At 37.4% G+C, this 18486-nt stretch overlaps 1 protein-coding gene across 1 annotated transcript; it reads left to right on the top strand.

The window, feature by feature from the left end:
- The first annotated feature begins 15775 nt into the window (after nucleotides 1–15775).
- Nucleotides 15776–17648, top strand: LOC111904535 (glycosyltransferase BC10). Its single transcript, XM_023900285.3, has 2 exons — nucleotides 15776–16437; nucleotides 16824–17648. Exons 1-2 carry the CDS (start codon nucleotides 15901–15903, stop codon nucleotides 17466–17468), a joined length of 1182 nt encoding a protein of 393 aa, XP_023756053.1. The 5' UTR covers nucleotides 15776–15900; the 3' UTR covers nucleotides 17469–17648.
- Nucleotides 17649–18486: the final 838 nt, after the last annotated feature.

Genomic DNA, 18486 nt, shown 5'->3' with positions numbered 1-18486 from the left:
CCATACGCTTCGGGTATAGGATCGAAGGACAATCCAAGTTCTAAAATTTTCCGAATGTCTAGCACATTTAGAGGGAAAAAGGACTAGAATCGGTTTAGACTAAAATAATTAAACAACTATCAAAGGACAATCCAAGTTCGACGAGGATTGGTCGCTTGTGAGTAGTTGGAAGTATAGTATTGGAAAATATGGAAATGTTTCCATATTGGATGGACTATATCGACATCGTTACGAATAGATAAGATTCTATTAAGAATGAGTTGTCATATGGAACATATGGAAGTGTGTCCATATTGGGAATTGAATATTGAGAAATCTATGATTAGATTAGAAACTTCTATGCAAAAGGATGTTCAAAGAATGTACTTTGAGTGAGAGACATCACGTTTATGGAATTGTTTTGTAACAATCTCCGATAGAGGACTTTGTAATATCATTGGCAATAGTCTTTATGACTTTGGTGCAGTGACATTACGAAAGGATAAGTTGCATAGAATGTTAGAATCTAGCATATTCTATAAGTAACAAGAATTTGATATTCTTTAACTTATGAAAAACGGATTTGGAGTTGTGAAATGAGAAGGATTGGAAATGTGTTCAATGTGATCTATTTCACAAAGTAAGAACCATAGGTAAACATTGTGTGCATGCTAGGAGCATGGGACAAGTGTTGGAATTCAAGTAAGAAGTTGATTACCCGAAACGAAAAATAATGAGTAATCGATATGGTGATAAATAAAAGGAGTTTTATTTATACTCAAAGTTTTGAGGCCATATGGGATTAGTATTATTCTTGTGTTTCACATTTGCATGTTTTGACTTCCAGAATAATTGAATTTATTAAGAATAATCGAATTATTCGAACGGGCCACAGTCGTTCATATGTTGGAAGTAGATATGAATGAAGACTGTCGTGAATTGGTGTGTGGAATGTCTAGAAAAGTATTAGACATAAGCAAATGTTTGCTGCAACGTTCATGAGTGCTTATGAATGTGATTTGAGCATTGGATTAGACCCACGCTCACTTGGATCACTCCATGAATTGTATCACGAGTGATTGGTGAGACAATAACATCTTATATTCTTGAAACCGAGATGTGTGAGTTGTATCTTGCGAATCGGTTGCACATTGATAATATGTAAACGCACTAGTAACTTGGTGTTATAAAACATATTGTTGTGTGTGATTCGGTGCGTGAGTGCAAGCGAGCATTGTATCAAAGTTTATCCGTTCCTTTTATTCAAAGTAGGATAAAAGCGATATCTTTGGGCCCCTCGATGGTTTAGTGATAACAAACGTAAATGCTCGGCCGGGCTAGGGCTAATTTGATTTGTTCAATTAGTCAGTCGTCATAAATCGGAATCGAGATATAGTACAAAGAGAATGATTTGAAATCATATCTCATATGATATCTAGAATGGAGGAATATATGATCCCTTATCTAAGGACACGCGTATTTGATATGATCAGAGTTGACAACGGCTTTGGAAAGCTACGATTGCAGATCAGGATCCGAAGTCATACGCAGAATAGTTGTTAGACTTATCCAAGTGGGAGACTGTTGGATTAGTGTCTAAGTCCATAACTATTTTGGTATGTACTTGACCCGATGGTGCATGGTCCTTTTGGGTTGCCTTCACCAAAGCAACTTGAATGGAGAAATAAATAAAGAGAGAGAGGTTATTATGATTTATTAATATGTTATAAGAATAATATATTAAAGGAGAAATCATATTTGTTTAATTAATATTGGTCAATAATTAATTAAGAATTAATTTTGTGATCAAGTGTAATTAATTAAACTAGAGAGACTGAATTGTAATTATGTGATAGTTACAAAATAAGGTAAGGATTATCTTATATATATGGTGAACGAATTTGAGGTGTAAATCTCTTAGAAATTCGACTAGGATAAGGATTTCTAGGACTTATCTTATGGTTGCTTGGTGGACAAGCAACTAGATATGGATAAGGACTAAAACCCTAATCTTTACACCTATATAAACCCCCTAAGACATAGGAATTCGTCTAACCCTTCCCAAGAGGTCCTAAGGACGAATTCTAACCTCCCTCCTCTCTCTTTATACCTTCTCCACTTGCTTATGGTGTTTGTAAGCCATTAGAGGAGTGACACTTGTGACTCTAAGCCTTCCAAGGTCAATTCAAGGAGGAATTGGATTGTTATTACTATATAACAATCAAGGTATGTTCTTAAACCTAATTACATGTGAATTTTGATTTCCATATGCTAGAATTAGGGTTTATAGTCTTGGATTCAAAGCATGTACAATAGAGAAACCTAGATCCAAGCATTAGGGTTTGTATGAGCACATAGGATGTCTTATGACTAAAACCCATCATAAAGAACGCCGAAATCCGAGTTATAGCGAAGAAGTTATGACCTGTCGAAGTTTCGCGACAGAACCGGCACGACACAGTGCGACGTAAAAAGTGAATTTACATTAGAGCGGTTTTTAGCCAAAACAATCTAAATGAGAATCGAAGATCTCATTAATTTTAGTAAAACGATAAAAAGATAGGCGAAAACGGACGTCGGATGAAAAAGTTATGATTTTATAACGGAGTTTTCTTGTCCCGGCCTACTAAAAATAAATAATAAAAATAAAGTCAAAATTAGCCGACAGAGTCTAAACAAAAGTTGTAGATCGTAGTCTCACCTACGCGGGGATATAAAGAACATCGAAAACGGAGTTCGTATGAGGAAGATATGAATTTTTGAAGTTTATTAAATATTTTCGAAATTAAATTTAAATATAAATTTTCGATATTATCCAAGGGGGGAGTCACCGGGCTTATCCAGGTTACGCCCAACGTAACCTAAGATTACGCCCAACATAATTCGAAGTTCCAGACCCTATAAAAGGGAGTCGAGTGCATCCGATTCATTTGCTCATTTCTCTTCTTTCTCTCGCGTTTTTGCATCGTTTTTCGTGCAAGAAATATCCCGAAGCCCCGGTATCATTCCCGAGCCCCGAAGCAAGTCCCGAGGCCCCAAAGATCCCGAGAAGTGAAATTCCCGAGCCGAAGCTCTGCCCGCGAGGAGCCCGGTTTTTGTGAAGATCTTCCAGATCTACCGAAGAATACTACTTCTATAAGCCGTAGTGTTGTCCGATCATCTTCTAATCAAGTGAGTGTGTAGTTACTTTCTTCTAACACATAAATATGAAGTATTTGCTATGAAATACATGCTATGTGTTTATATATTATTTGTCTATTTGAGATGGGCGTGGAATTGATGTTTTATACAAGTGTTAAATGATTTAAACTGTGTAAGTATTTATATCTACGAAAATGTTGGGTAGAACTTGGGTAGATGGGATAGTTAGTGACTATGGAGTTAGCGCCTATTGTATAAACCTTGGCGACGATGTGACTTCGTGCCTATTTGATGAACCTTGGCGACTATGGAGTTAGCGCACGTTGAGTAAACCTTGGCGACTATGGAGTTAGCACTTGTTGAGTAAGCCTTGGCGACTATGGAGTTAGCGCTTGTTAAGTGAACCTTGGTGACTATGGAGTTAGCGCCCGATAGCTATGGATTTAGTACTTGATAAATAAACTTCAACAGCAATGGATTTCGTTGATTGTTTGCTGGTTAAATATAATAATTATATTATTGTGGGTTGAAAACCCTATATGCTCACCAGGCTCCCAAGCCTGACCCACTCTGTTTTCTTTTCATTACAGGTAATGGCACAAGGGTATAAGTTGGTGGACTTGACGAGAGATTTTGGATTATAGATCAGTAGTTATAAATAACTATTGTAAGGTCTATTTTATATTGTTTATGCTTTTGGTCTGTATCGAACATGACATCCCAAGGTTTTATTATTTAATGAAAATACATTCTCTTTGAGAAATGTTTGGATAAATGGTTATCATATTCTTGTTTTTGGGAACAAATTCCGCAACAATTTTCTTTAAACGATTACTCTGATTTTAAAAACAAAGCATAAACAAATCGGTCTTTTTTGGCCGTGAAATTGGGGATGTCACACCGGAAGAGGGAGATAGAGTTGGAGACTCAGGCTAGGGAGGAGGCCGAGTCTCAGGGGAGGGATCGGCGACCGGTGCAGTCTCAGTCGGTAGCCAAGTGGGCCAAGCCTGCCGATTCGAGATCAGGGAGCCAGAGGGGCCGCACTTGTGGCAAGTGCGGCAAGAGCCACGATGGAGTGTGTAGAGCAGGGTCGTGCTACAAATGTGGCAAGGAGGGGAATATGGCCAAGGACTGCCCCAAGGGGTTTGCATTATGTTTTCACTGCAACCAGACCGGACACCGGAAGGCAGAGTGTCCGCAGTTACGGGGATCAGCACAGGGAGCACCTCAGGGATCTGCCCCTGCCGCCATCAGAGCTACCGAGAGTCGGCCAGTGAAGGCCGAGGCACCGAGGGCACGAGGGAGAGCCTTTCAGTTGACGGCGGAGGAGGTCCGCGCAGCGTCCGATGTCGTGGCTGGTATGTATTCTTTCGTGTATTTATTTTGATGTTGAGATATTGTGCTTATATTATGTTATGCGTAGGTACTTTTCTTGTGAATTCTGTACCTGCCTTGGTGTTATTTGACTCGGGTGCGAGTTGGTCTTTTGTATCTCTGGCTTTTAGTCAGCATATCAGTGTTAGTCGTGAGGCGTTGAGTCGGCCTCTGAGAGTTTCCATAGCTGACGAGAGAGTGATATATGCCATGGAGGTGGTCCGTGGGTGCGTATTTGAGATTTTCGGTGTTGAGTTCCCGATTGATTTGATTCCTATTGCGATGGGTGATGTCGGTGTCATTGTGGGCATGGACTGGTTGAGCAGATTCGGTGCGGTTATCGACTGCGAGCGACAACTGGTGACCATACGAGACCCTAGTGGGGGAGTTCTTACGGTGTACGGCGAGGGTACACGTTCTGGGTCAGCGTTTTGTTCGGCCGCTAGGGTGAGGCAGTGTCTATAGCAGGGCTGTAAGGGCTTTGTGGCGTATGTGATGGATACGCGGGTTGATTCAGAGAGACCGAGGTCAGTTGAGGAGGTTCCGATAGTGCATGAGTTCCCGGATGTATTTCCAGAGGAGTTGTCGGGTGTGCCTCCCGTGAGGCAAGTGGAGTTCAGTATTGATTTGGTTCCCGGGGCCGCGCCTATTGCCAAGGTGTCCTATCGCCTTGCACCTCCAGAGATGCAAGAGTTATTCTCGCAGCTTCAGGAGCTGTTGGGGAAGGAGTTTATTCGGCCGAGCAGCTCGTCGTGGGGAGCGCCTATCCTTTTTTTCAATAAGAAGGATGGTTCACACCGGATGTGCATTGATTACCGGGAGTTGAACAAGCTGACGATCAAGAACCGTTACCCATTGCCGAGGATCGATGATTTGTTCGATCAGTTGCAGGGAGCATCTTGGTTCTCCAAGATCGATTTGAGGTCGGGGTATCATCAGGTAAGGGTGCGAGATGAGGACATCCAGAATACAGCGTTCAGGACTCGTTATGGGCATTATGAGTTTGTGGTGATGCGTTTCAGACTCACCAATGCCCCGGCAGTGTTCATAAATCTCATGAACAGGGTGTGCAGGCCGATGTTGCATCGGTCGGTGATCGTGTTCATCGACGATATTTTGGTGTATTCGAGATCCAGAGAGCATCATGAGGAGCATTTGAGAGAGATCCTCGGAGTTCTGAGATCGGAGAGGCTTTACGCCAAATTCTCCAAGTGTGATTTCTGGTTGCGAGAGGTTCAGTTCCTAGGGCACCTCATTAACCAGAAGGGGATTTTGGTCGACCCGGCCAAAGTGGAGGCAGTGATGAGTTGGGAGGTGCCGAGGTCACCGTCCGAGATCAGGAGTTTCTTGGGGTTGGCAGGCTATTATCGGAGATTTATCAGGGATTTCTCCAAGATCGCTGTGCCACTCACCAGATTAACCCGGAAGGGTGTCGCTTTTTCATGGGGACCAGAGCATCAGACCTCTTTTGAGACGCTTCGCCAGAGGCTATGTGAAGCCCCAGTGTTAGCCCTCCCAGAGGGGATGTAGGACTTTGTGGTGTATTGTGATGCGTTGATCTTGGGATTGGGAGCGGTGCTGATGCAGAGAGGGCATGTGATAGCATACGCATCGAGGCAGCTGAAGCCTCATGAGTCGAGGTATCCCACCCACGATCTAGAGTTGGGGGCAGTGGTGTTCGCCCTTAAGATTTGGCGTCACTATTTGTACGGGGTTCGGTGTACGATATACATGGACCACAAGAGCCTGAAGTATTTGATGGATCAGCCCAACCTAAACATGAGACAGAGGAGGTGGTTGGATGTGGTCAAGGATTATGATTGTGAGATCCTATACCACCTGGGCAAGGCTAATGTTGTAGCCGATGCACTGAGCCGCAGGGCGGAGAGCACCCCGTTGCGAGATGTATGTTTGAGATTGATTGTGATAGCTCCAGTATTGGACGCCATTCGTGGGGCACAGGCTGAGGCTGTGCAGCCTGAGATGCAGAAGAAAGAGCGAGTTGTTGGGTTGGTTTTGGAGTTCGTTACCGATGGTCGGGGGCTGAAGACATTCCAGGGGCGTATCTGGGTACCGTTTGTGGGAGGGACGGGTACCATTTTGATGGAAGAGGCTCATCGGTCGAAATTCTCGATCCATCCTGGGGCCACTAAGATGTATTTTGACCTGATAAGAGAGTATTGGTGGCCCTGTATGAAGAGGGATGTCGCGTGGTTTGTTGAGAGGTGCTTAACCTGCTGTAGGGTTAAGGCTGAGCACCAGAGACCGCATGGTAAGTTGCAGCCATTGGAGGTTCCCGAATGGAAATGGGAGCAGATTACCATGGATTTTATCACCAAATTGCCAAGGACTGCTAGGGGAGCTGATGCAATTTGGGTGATTGTGGACAGGTTGACGAACAGCTCCCACTTCCTTGCTATCAGCGAGAGCTCTTCCGTAGAGAAGTTAGCAGAGATGTACGTGAGGGAAGTGGTATCACGGCATGGAGTTCCGATCTCAATTGTCTCAGACCGAGATGTGCGTTTCACTTCCAGATTCTAGAAGAAGTTTCACGAGGAGTTGGATACTAGGCTGCATTTTAGTACCGCATATCACCCCCAGACTGCCGGACAGAGTGAGCGGACGATTCAGACGCTTGAGGACATGCTCCGGGCATGTGTGTTGGATTTCGGGGGGAGTTGGTACACGTATTTTCCCTTGGCAGAGTTTTCCTACAACAACAACCATCATTCAAGCATTGGTATGCCACCCTTTGAGTTGTTGTATGGGAGGAGGTGTCAGACTCCCATTTACTGGGGAGAGGTCGGGCAGCGTGTTATGGGTAGTACCGAGATCGTGCTTCAGACGACAGCGCAGATCCAGCAGGTCAGACAGAGGTTGTTGACCGCTCAGAGTCGTCAGAAGAGTTATGCGGACAGACGCCGTTCCAAGCTTTAGTTTCAGGTCGGCGACTTTGTGCTCCTGAAGGTCTCTCCTTGGAAAGGAGTGATTCGATTCAGGAAGAGGGGTAAGTTGGGGCCCCGATATATTGGTCCATTCAGGGTGGTCGCGAGGGTAGGCAGGGTAGCCTATCGTTTGGAGTTGCCAGCAGAGTTGGGTCAGATTCACGACACTTTCACGTGTCGCAATTGCGGAAGTGTATAGCCGATGAGTCGACAGAGGTACCATTAGAGGATATTCAGGTGGATGCGAGCCTGAATTATGCTGAGAGACCGATGGCAATCAGAGATAGGAAAATCAAGGTTTTGAGGAACAAGGAGGTACCTTTGGTTTTGGTTCAGTGGCAACATCGGAAGGGGTCCGGGATGACTTGGGAGCCGGAGAGTGAGATGCGTGAGCAGCATCCAGAGTTATTTGCAGAGCGAGACTTCGAGGGCGAAGTCTAGTTCTAGTGAGGGAGAATTGTAACACCCCGGATTCCCAAGTATTATTTATTCTTGTATTTTTTGGGTGAATTGTGAGGAGACTCGGCGAGTTGGAGTCCAAACTCGCCGAGTAGGATCGCGGTTTTGGGTGCGGGTTCGCGTCTGGACTTGGCGAGTCCAAAAGTGGACTCGGTGAGTCCACGTTGTTTAATGAAACCATAATTTCCTGGGTTTGAGACCTATTTAAAGGGGCTTATGGCTGTCATTTGCGGCCACCAACCCCTAGAGAGAAACCCTAAAGAGATTTGAGCGTTTTGGGAGAGAGAAGAGGCCATTGTTGACCTTTGAAGCTTTGTTTGGCAAGGCAAAGGAGATTCTAGCTAAGATAAGGCAAGAAAGGTGGACATCTTTCGATTTTGGAGCTCAGAGAATCATCTTGGAGGTATATTTTGGCTCCCTTTTTCTGTTGTTATGTTGAACATGGGGGTTTAGGGTTTCTTGACCCCCTTTGTTGGTTAGATTTGGTGTCCATTTTGTCCCTATTTTTGATGAGGCTTGAGATGAGATCCAAAGAGGTCCAGAGAAGCTTTATTCCTTAAGCTTTATGAGGGTTCATGAGAGTATTGGCCTAGAGTTATGAGATATGGGGCTAAAACATCATTTATGAGCAAATAGTTGTTGTTTGAGCACCAAGGTTTGGACTTTACGTGATTATCATGCCTGGGGAGGCCAGATCTATGATTGTATGGAACAGATCTGACCTCAGAAGTGAGTTTGATTTTATGCATGGCATGGACTCGTCGAATCTGAAGAACAGACTCGGCGAGTAGCATAAATTTTCCCGTAACCACTCAACGAGTGGTCTTGCCGAGTTGAGGGGTCGACTCAGTGAGTCAGGGAGAGTCAAGGGGGAGCTGAGTCAAGCCAGAACTCGCCGAGTCGTTCCTGAGACTCGGCGAGTTGAGTCGTGGTGGCCCTGCGATTCATGTCAGGTGGAACTCGTCGAGTTAGGGAAGTACTCGACGTGTCAAGAGAGGATCCAAGGGAGTCAGTGGACACGTATAGACTCGCCGAGTCGCCCTAGTGCACTCGCCGAGTCCGGTCAAAGTTGATCGTTGACCTTGTTGACCTTTAGGGTTGAGTTCAGTTGTATTTATGGGTATATTACTTTGTGTGATTAGGCGGAGGCTAGATCACATTTATTCCGAGACAAATATTTACCGAGATACCCGAGGTGAGTCTTCTCACTATACTTTACCTAGTGTGGTAATAGAGTTTAGAGATAGAGTATTATAGAGTTATATGCCAGAGTGATTGTGTGTTATTATGTGTTGTGATTTGTTGTGATATGTGATATGTATGATTATAGAGTTACAGAGTTGGGACTTTTGGGTCCCTAGAGTTAGGGCCAGAGGGCCCACAGAGAGTTGGGGCTGGAGGGCCCCATTGAGACACTTTGACCAAAGGGTCAACAGAGTTACAGCCTCGAGTGGCTATTATGTGATTAGTGTGGTATTTTGGGGAAACTTACTAAGCTTATGCTTACAGTGTTCAGTGTTATGTGTTTCAGGTACCAGTGATGACCGCGGGAAGGCGCCGGCTTGATTCGTACACACCTATGGGATTGGATGTATTTGATCTTGGGAGACATTTGTGATTTGAAAACTTGATGTTATGACATTTTGTGAATAAATGGTCTAATTAAAAACGTGTTTTCAAAAGTGAAAATTTGTTTTAATTTTTACGATGATACAAGTTGGTATCAGAGCCTAGGTTTGAGGGATTCGGGTGCACCTTCGGGCGTATCTGAACTCAAACCGAGGAATTGAGAAAAATTTTGATAATAAAACAAGTTTTCAAAAGAAGAACTTGCGAGATAAACAGAGCAGAGTCGTGTGTACGAACAACCAGCGCCCGAACGGTGATTTTCCAAAATACCATCATTATACGTGTTATAATATATGATGTGATATGTTATCTGATGAGCTATGATATGCATGCTAGAGTAGCCTAGGTATTCTTATTAGGACTAGAGTGGCCTGATATGTGATGCCTGAGTCTAGGAGTATGCAGAATATATAATATATTATATTAACATATGTAGAATACTATACATTCCACATTAAAATTTATAGAATAGGAAAAATATCACACATTCATATTTTAAAATATCTAGCATATTGTACTTCATGGAACTTCAAGGTTAATGTAGGATTACAAGGTGTTTAACTGGTGCAGATATGTAGAATATGATACTAAAATATGTAGAATATTATGCATTCTCATTACAAATTCAAAGAATCAGTAGAATATTAGACATTCAAATTTCAAAATTTAAAGAAAGTTATATACAAAAAGATATAACATGGTTTATTCACATTTCCTTTGACTTCATTGACACAGAAAAAAGAAAATTCTAGTTATTTGGAGTAGATATGAAGTGAAGTAAAAAAGAGATATTATATGAGAATTAGAACCTGAATCTGATTATATTGAACCAATCATTCTTGAGATCTAGATCCAATTTCTTTGATTCTGTAATGCTAGGTGATTGAAAGCTTGATTAGGGAACATAATCAGAATCACAAAGTAGAAAATATGAATCAAAGTGAATAAGAGGATTTTTAGGGTTCTTCAATCGCAAATATCTCATGTAATAAGAATAAGGGCAATCACAATAAGCATGATAGGAATTTTATGGTTGAAAGAAAAACTTAATCTCGATTTACTAGTTTTTCAATCAAGACTGTAGATCAAGAAAAAAAAAGGATTTTTAGCGTTCATCGAGGCGGAGGTTTTTGTGCGTGAGAAAAATGAAGAAAGGTTTGAATCATGATGCAGATAAATTATACATTACCTGAAATGACTTAAGCTGAATCCGGTTCTGCATCCATTTGTTCAAATAATGAATTTGGATTTCTTTTGATTCAGGAACAATTTGTGCTCGAGCGATTTTAGAATCAAAATCAGAATGAAAGGATGATAAAATCAGAGCATTCAAATTCGAATATGAAGGAAACATAAGATGTTGATGATCGAGATTGAAACAAACGAGATTGAATCAAATGGGTTTTAGTGTTCATATCGAGGTTAGGGTTTTATGAATCAGAATGAAGAAGATTTAGAAGAACACCGCATGTTTTTTACGACCTGAATGAAATAGAATGTAAAATTCCATTTCTGCCCCTCCGTGCCGTATTTTAATCCTAGAGTTCCATTTAATTACAAAAATGTCACCGCCTACTTGTGGTTTCTTGTGGTTTAATTTGATTTAATTTAAGCCTTTGATTATTCAAGATGAGTGGTCAATATTTTGTCTCTTTGTCTCACAAAATACTATTGTCTCATATGAACTTAACCCTATATATATATATATATATATATATATATATATATATATATATATATATATATATATATATATATATATATATATATATTATATAGGGTTAGGTTCATTTGAGACCACCTATATTTTTTGAGACCGTGAGACGCATTTTTTTATTTTTTTTGTTTTTTAAAATTTTTTTTAGTTAATTCAAGTTCCGAAAATAATATTTAAAAAAAGAATTTTTGGATTTTTCCATTTATTTTGCATTTTAAAATTATTTTTTAGAATATGTACAGTGTACTATTTTATTAGAATATTTCACGTATTTTTCAAAAAAAAAATGGAATTTATTTTTATTTTTATTTTTTTATTTTTATTTAGTTAATTCAAGTTCCGAAAATAATATTTAAAAAAGAATTTTTAGATTTTTCCATTTATTCTGCATTTTAAAATTATTTTTTAAAATATGTCAGTATAGAATTCTATTAGAATATTTCACGTATTTTTCAAAAAAAATGGAATTTATTTTTAGTTTTTTTAGTTAATTCAAGTTCCGAAAATAATATTTAAAAAAAGAATTTTTAGATTTTTCCATTTATTCTGCATTTTAAAATTATTTTTTAGAATATTTCAGTGTAATATTCTATTAGAATATTTCACGTATTTTTAAAAAAAAAAACGGATTTTTTTTTATTTTTTTTAAATTTTTAAAATTTTTTTTTTAGTTAATTCAAGTTCCGAAAATAATATTTAAAAACAGAATTTTGGATTTTTCCATTTATTTTGCATTTTAAAATTATTTTTAGATTTGGTCTCACGTCTCACAAAATTAAAATGGTCTCAAATGAACCTGAACCTATATATATATTTTGCATTTTAAAATTATTTTTAGATTTGGTTTCACGTCTCACAAAATTAAAATGGTCTCAAATGAACCTGAACCTATATATATATATATATATATATATATATATATATATATATATATATATATATATATATATATATATATATATATATATATATATATATATACACACCTAAATGGCATGTGGGATGTAAGTGATGAGAGGGATGAACTCCATCGATTTTTAAAGCAACTATTCTTTTTTCCAAATATGATTATTTTGATTTTAGTTAAATCATATTTAGTTTGTTTTCGTCAAAGAATTGAATCCTTGATTAAATTCAAACATATATATAAATGATCATGAAAATTTCAAGTTTGGCTTAGCCGTTAAAGATATGATCATGATAACTTATTTTATTTGGTTTGTCCTTTGTATCCGGCTATAAGAGGTTTATAACTTACATTTAGGATTAATGATATAATTGACCACTCAAGTTACAAAATTGTTACCATTTAGTAATTTAAGTGGATTTTACGATTTTTTTGTATATATTCTCTCTCTCTCTCTCTCTACGATTTTTTTTGTATATATACTCTCTCTCTCTCTCTCTCTCTCTCTCTCTCTCTCTCTCTCTCTCTCTCTCTCTCTCTCTCTCTCTCTCTCTCTCTCTCTCTCTCTCTCTCTCTCTCTCTCTCTCTCTCTCTCTCTCCACCAATGAATATCAAATATGATTTTTTTTTAAAGAATGGTATGATCGTAACATTTGTGACATTGAGTTTTTTAATACAACACGTTAATCTAATGGTTCAATCACTTTTGCACCAAACAAGATGGAACATATAAAAAGTTTGAAGTTTATCTGTTTATGGAAAACACATTTCGGTGGTGCCATCAAAACTTAATGCTTCATTAAGTTGTACCATATAAGTAACTAATTCATAAGATTGAGATTTTTTTTTTTCTGCTTTTTAAGTACAAAATGAAGATGACATGCAAAGATTTGAACATTTCTATGAATAAGTTATTAGTGCATCATGAACTCTATTGTACAATCCACCATCAAAACTTGATTGGTAGATATGTTTAAATCTTCACATGCGATCTCCAATTTTCTACTTTAAAAGCATTACAAAATTCAATCCCATGAATTAAATACTTATACGGTACTACTTAATGAAACAATAACTAATATTTATGATGAGACCTCCAAATGAGTTTTCCGAAAATTTCAAACTTTTACATGTTCTATCTTGATTGTTGCAAAAGTGATCAAACCATTGCATTGATGAGCTATACTAAAAAAACTCAGTTTCACAAATGTTTCAATCAAAATATTCTATGAGAGCTACATGAACCTACTTAATACTCAAAACTCACCATAACTATCATTCATAAGAAACTTTTTTAATCATACTTCACCCCCAATGTAATTTCCTACGTCACGGTACATGCAACAAAACCCAAAACTACCCAAAACTTTTTCAATATTTTTTCTTCCATACTACAAACAACCACCCACACAACCATCATAAGATATTGTTGCCGAAACGCAACGGGTAGGTAATAGGAGAGGAAGAGGGAAATGGAAAGTGGTCGTGGAAAGTGAAGAACCTCAACTATGATAACCACTAGAAGAGAAGTACACTTTGGCGGTCGCGTGGTGCGAGACTTCAAAAAATAAACGCCAAAGAAATGATATGAGGAAAGCTGTTTTTTGGGAAACTATGCTCGCAACATTCCACACACTTATGAAGATACCTTCATATCACAATATTGATATGTTTAGTACCAAGTGGATTCCAATCAATCGTAGGTGCACCAAATTCAACAGGATCTACAACAAACTTGTTTTGTAAAATCAAAGTGGTGCCAACAATTTCGATTTGTTTAGAGCCGCCAAAGAGCAATATTTTATCAAATGAGTCATGTTTTTTAGTATGAAAAAGTATGCGAGATGGTGAGTAAAGATCCAAAATGGATTAAAACTTCAACATCGCCGGAAGTATAATATAAGAGGCGTCACAATTGTTTTTGTCAGACGTTTCTGACGTACAAACAACCATAGACCTTAACACCGACATCGATGAGATCCCAGACGACATTGAAGAGATACACCTCCCCCCCCCCCCCCCCCCCCCTCCCTGGGACGACCAAGTGGACGCGACAAAGCAAAATGTGCTCAACGACACACGGATGAAGTTGAAAGAAGGACACAAGAGTTGGCGAAAATGAAAAAGAAATTCGACACATACAATTTAATAGCAAAAGAATCAAAAGAAAGAGCTGAAGTACAACTTTAGCACTTTTGGAATTCCTTTGTAGTCTAGCACAAACGACAAAGGATTTGTCAATTCTTTGAACTAGCAAGAAATATTTGTTGCCTTGAGATTTGGGAATGCTTTATGCGATGAAGGAGAAGATCCGCAAGAATTATTTGAACTACGACTTTCATTTTATGTTTTTACATTAGGACTATCATATTTTTTTCTTATAATGTTATTTTTAGTTTTTAAATGTTATGTTTATTTTAGGATTTATTTAAATAGCATGTGTTATTAATTTATATTTGTTTTTAATTATTAAAAAAAGTTAAAAAAATATATAAAAAATAAAAAATAAATGATGACATAGAAATTAGTAGATGTTATAACATGTTATACCATAGTGACCATTTCCTCGATTTGTGTTATAAGACAATGGGTGACATAACATGTGAGGTGACACCTAAGGGTGAGCATATTAACCAAAATTAAATCAAAACCAAATTAACCCATATATAACTTAACCATTTTAACCGAATCATTATTAAAAGATGGGGTTCGGTTTCTAATTTTGATTAACAAAATACATACGATTTGATTATGGTTTTGATCTAAAACCGAACTACTATAAATCGAACCAAACCAATAATATAAATAAATATTTTTTAATATAATATAATATTAAATATATGATATGTAATTATATTAGAAATTGAAATTTTAACGGAGAATTATTGAGAATTATATAGGATAAGTAATTTTCTATTAATACAATTATATATTCACAATCATTCATTTTTTTTTATAGTAACAGACTTTCTGTTTTTCAATTATTATAGAAAAATATTTATTTATTTTTTTTGTTGTTTTTGATTATTAACCGATATTAACCATTATTAAATTAAAACTGTTAATCAAAACCAATATTAACAGCTAAATACATTAACCAATTGTAATAGTTATTGTAATGGTTATTGTTTAGTTTTAAATAATAACCGAATCAAACCGCCGGATACATATTTTTTGGTGTGATACACCTAATAGTCTAAAGAGAAAGTAAATCTAACAAAAATCGAGACTTCAAAGTATTTAATGTGATTGAATCTTTAGTGGCTAATTTGATATATCTCATGAATATAAAGTATTATAACAAAGATTTTCAATCAAAATACTTTTAAGTAGGTTAACATTATATCATATATCCAAAGAATAAGTTTACCTAACACTGTTTAAAAAAAATCAACGAAAATGTTCTACCATGTTTGAATTACCTGTTATAACATGACACGTGGTTTTCTTGAACCTCATTGGCGGTTCTATACAAAAATAGATTACGTTATTTTTGTAAAATATTAATCGCATCGCATTAATTAATATAATTATAATAATGCTTAATTTAGGCAAAAATAAATAAATAAATAAAAGAAAAAACAACTTGAAAGATTTAATCATTGTATATATTCTGCAGGGAAACCGAGTAGAATGTATGTGTGTGTTCCATCTCTCACGCTTCCATAACAGATTGTTTTTCTTCTTCTCTTTGCCAATCACATCACTTTTTGCCAGAAGATCAAAAGTATCGCAGAAATCCAATTTCAATGAAGAACAATCAAATCCCATTCGCCTCACACTCTAAGACCTTCAATGCTCGATTTCAACTAGTAAATCTCATCTCTGTAATACTTTTCTTCGGATTCGGTTTATGTTTCGGTATGATTCTCACTTTCCATCTCAAAAACGTCTCATTCAATCTTCAATTCACACAATTCTCTCTCTCCACCGACACCGAAATAGACAACCACGACGTGTTTTCATCGCCTCCGCCTCCGCCTCCGAAGATCAGATTGGAGAATTACATACATCCGACGGAAGTAATGCATGATCTGAGCGACCGAGAGTTGATCTGGAGAGCGTCGATGGTGCCAAAAGTGGCGGAGTATCCATTCGATAGAACACCGAAGGTTGCGTTCATGTTTCTGACGAGAGGATCGGTGTTGTTGTCGCCGTTGTGGGAGATGTTCTTCAAAGGGTATAATGGTCTTTTCAATATCTATGTACATACCTCCGGTTCACCTTCCAATTGGACAGAACCAGAAGTACACTCCGTTTTCCATGGTCGGAGAATTCCAAGCAAGGTAAGAAATTTTCTTTACGTAAAATTTACCTTTCTACCCCCTCCGTGAAAATCTTTCTGCTTTATGTGTTGTACTAACATGCATCAAACTTGTACATTTTGCTTTGATCGTCTTGAACATGTCCTTTCTTGTTTAGAAATTTCAAGCTTGAATCTTTGATGACTTGCCATTTATATATTATTAAATGTCAATCATTAGGATTTTTTAGCTAAACATTAATTTTTACAAAAATGATTACGGTTCAAACAATCCAATTAATAATATAAAAAACTTTAATGCCATAAAAATCAAAGAAAATAATAGCTAACGATTTTTAATATTTAATTTATAAATATATCATTCCCATCAATTATAAAAATAATCTTTTATTGTTATAATGATTATAGGATGTTGAATGGGGAAAAGTAAACATGATCGAAGCCGAGCGTCGCCTGTTAGCAAACGCCCTCCTCGATTTCTCAAACCAACGATTTGTTCTCTTATCAGAAACATGCATTCCACTCTTCAACTTTTCAACAATATATTCTTACCTGATCAACTCCAATCATAATTTTGTAGAGTCCTACGACTTACCAGGACCCGTGGGTCGAGGCCGCTACAGTTCAAAAATGTATCCAACTGTAAAAATCACCGAATGGCGAAAAGGGTCACAGTGGTTTGAAATGAATCGTGACCTAGCAATTGAGGTGATATCAGATACGATATATTTTCCAGTATTCCAAGATTATTGTAATGGCTCGTGTTATGCAGACGAGCATTACTTGCCTACATTTGTTACACGGAAATTTGGGGGACAGAATGCGAATAGGACTTTGACTTTTGTCGATTGGTCAAAGGGTGGCCCACATCCGACACGGTATTTGAGGTACGATGTGACAAAAGAGTTTTTGGAGAAATTGAGAGGTGACATGAGTTGTGAGTACAACGGGAGAAGTAACCAAGCGTGTCATTTGTTTGCGAGGAAGTTTACTCCACATGCTTTGGACAGGTTGCTAAGACTTGCTCCGAAGGTTATGCAATTCAACCCATGAGGTTGCCGATATTTTTATAATTTTTTTTCTTAAAATTTATTCATTCGTACATTAAGTTTTTGTTTTTATTATTTAGATGTGAAATGAATGTTGATTTTTTGAGGTAAGATGGAGCGGAAGTCACGGATATGTGCATAGAATTTTAGACAAAGCGTCTCATTTACGTAAAGATTAAAGAGATTTTGCGGTTGCATTTATTTATATTAAAGTTTTGTCGAATTATCGTAAATGATAAGTTAAGGCTATAACTTATATTTGTGTATGTTAAAAGCTTAAAAAACATAAACTTTAAGTAGTAGTTAATTACAAAATTCGTACTTTTTCGATGATCAAGACTAGAACATTAGATATGTAGTAAAAAAAATTATATATTCCAATTTATTTTTATATTTTATAGCTATTGACGTTACTTTTGACGCTTCTATATCTTCAATTTTATGGTGGTTTTGTGTCTAAAATGGAAATGATTATGTTTATTTATTTATTTTTTGAATCGTATAACTTAACAGTTTAGTCATTAGGTCTATAAAAATGATTATGCTATCATCTTCTTTGTTTCTTTCTTAACGAACTTATAGACCAAATTAGAAAACCAATTTCAACAAAAATCCAAGAAAGTTAAACGTATATAATAATAATAATAAAAAAAAAAGACAACTTCACAAATGGTCCCTCCAGTTTCTGAAAATCTGAAGTTTAGTCCTTAATTTATCAAAACCTCATAGATCGTTCATGTGGTTTCAAAACTTTTAACATATGGTCATTTTCGTTAACTTCGTTAGCTTTTGGCCGTTAAATAAAGGGCATTTCTGTCTTTTTACTATCACATTGACCATTTATGAAGTTTTGTCTTATTAAAAAAATAACAATTATTATTATTTAATATTAAAGGTCTCTCTCTCTCTCTCTCTCTCTCTCAACCAACCAACCAACCAAAGTCAAACCCCAGCAAATTGTTCTTCTTCCCCAATCTAGATATGATGAACACATATATACTTCCAGATCGAACACCCGTCTT

Source organism: Lactuca sativa, chromosome 3 (assembly GCF_002870075.4).
Source record: "Lactuca sativa cultivar Salinas chromosome 3, Lsat_Salinas_v11, whole genome shotgun sequence".
Lineage (NCBI taxonomy): Eukaryota > Viridiplantae > Streptophyta > Magnoliopsida > Asterales > Asteraceae > Lactuca > Lactuca sativa.
Note: the sequence above shows the minus strand (reverse complement) of the source record. Positions and strands in the feature narration are given on the sequence as shown.

Coding starts and splice junctions, on each gene's coding strand:
- LOC111904535 (XM_023900285.3), top strand. CDS start 15,901: ATGAAGAACAATCAAATCCCATTCGCCTCACACTCTAAGACCTTCAAT. Junction 16,438..16,823: donor GTCGGAGAATTCCAAGCAAG/GTAAGAAATTTT, acceptor TAATGATTATAG/GATGTTGAATGGGGAAAAGT.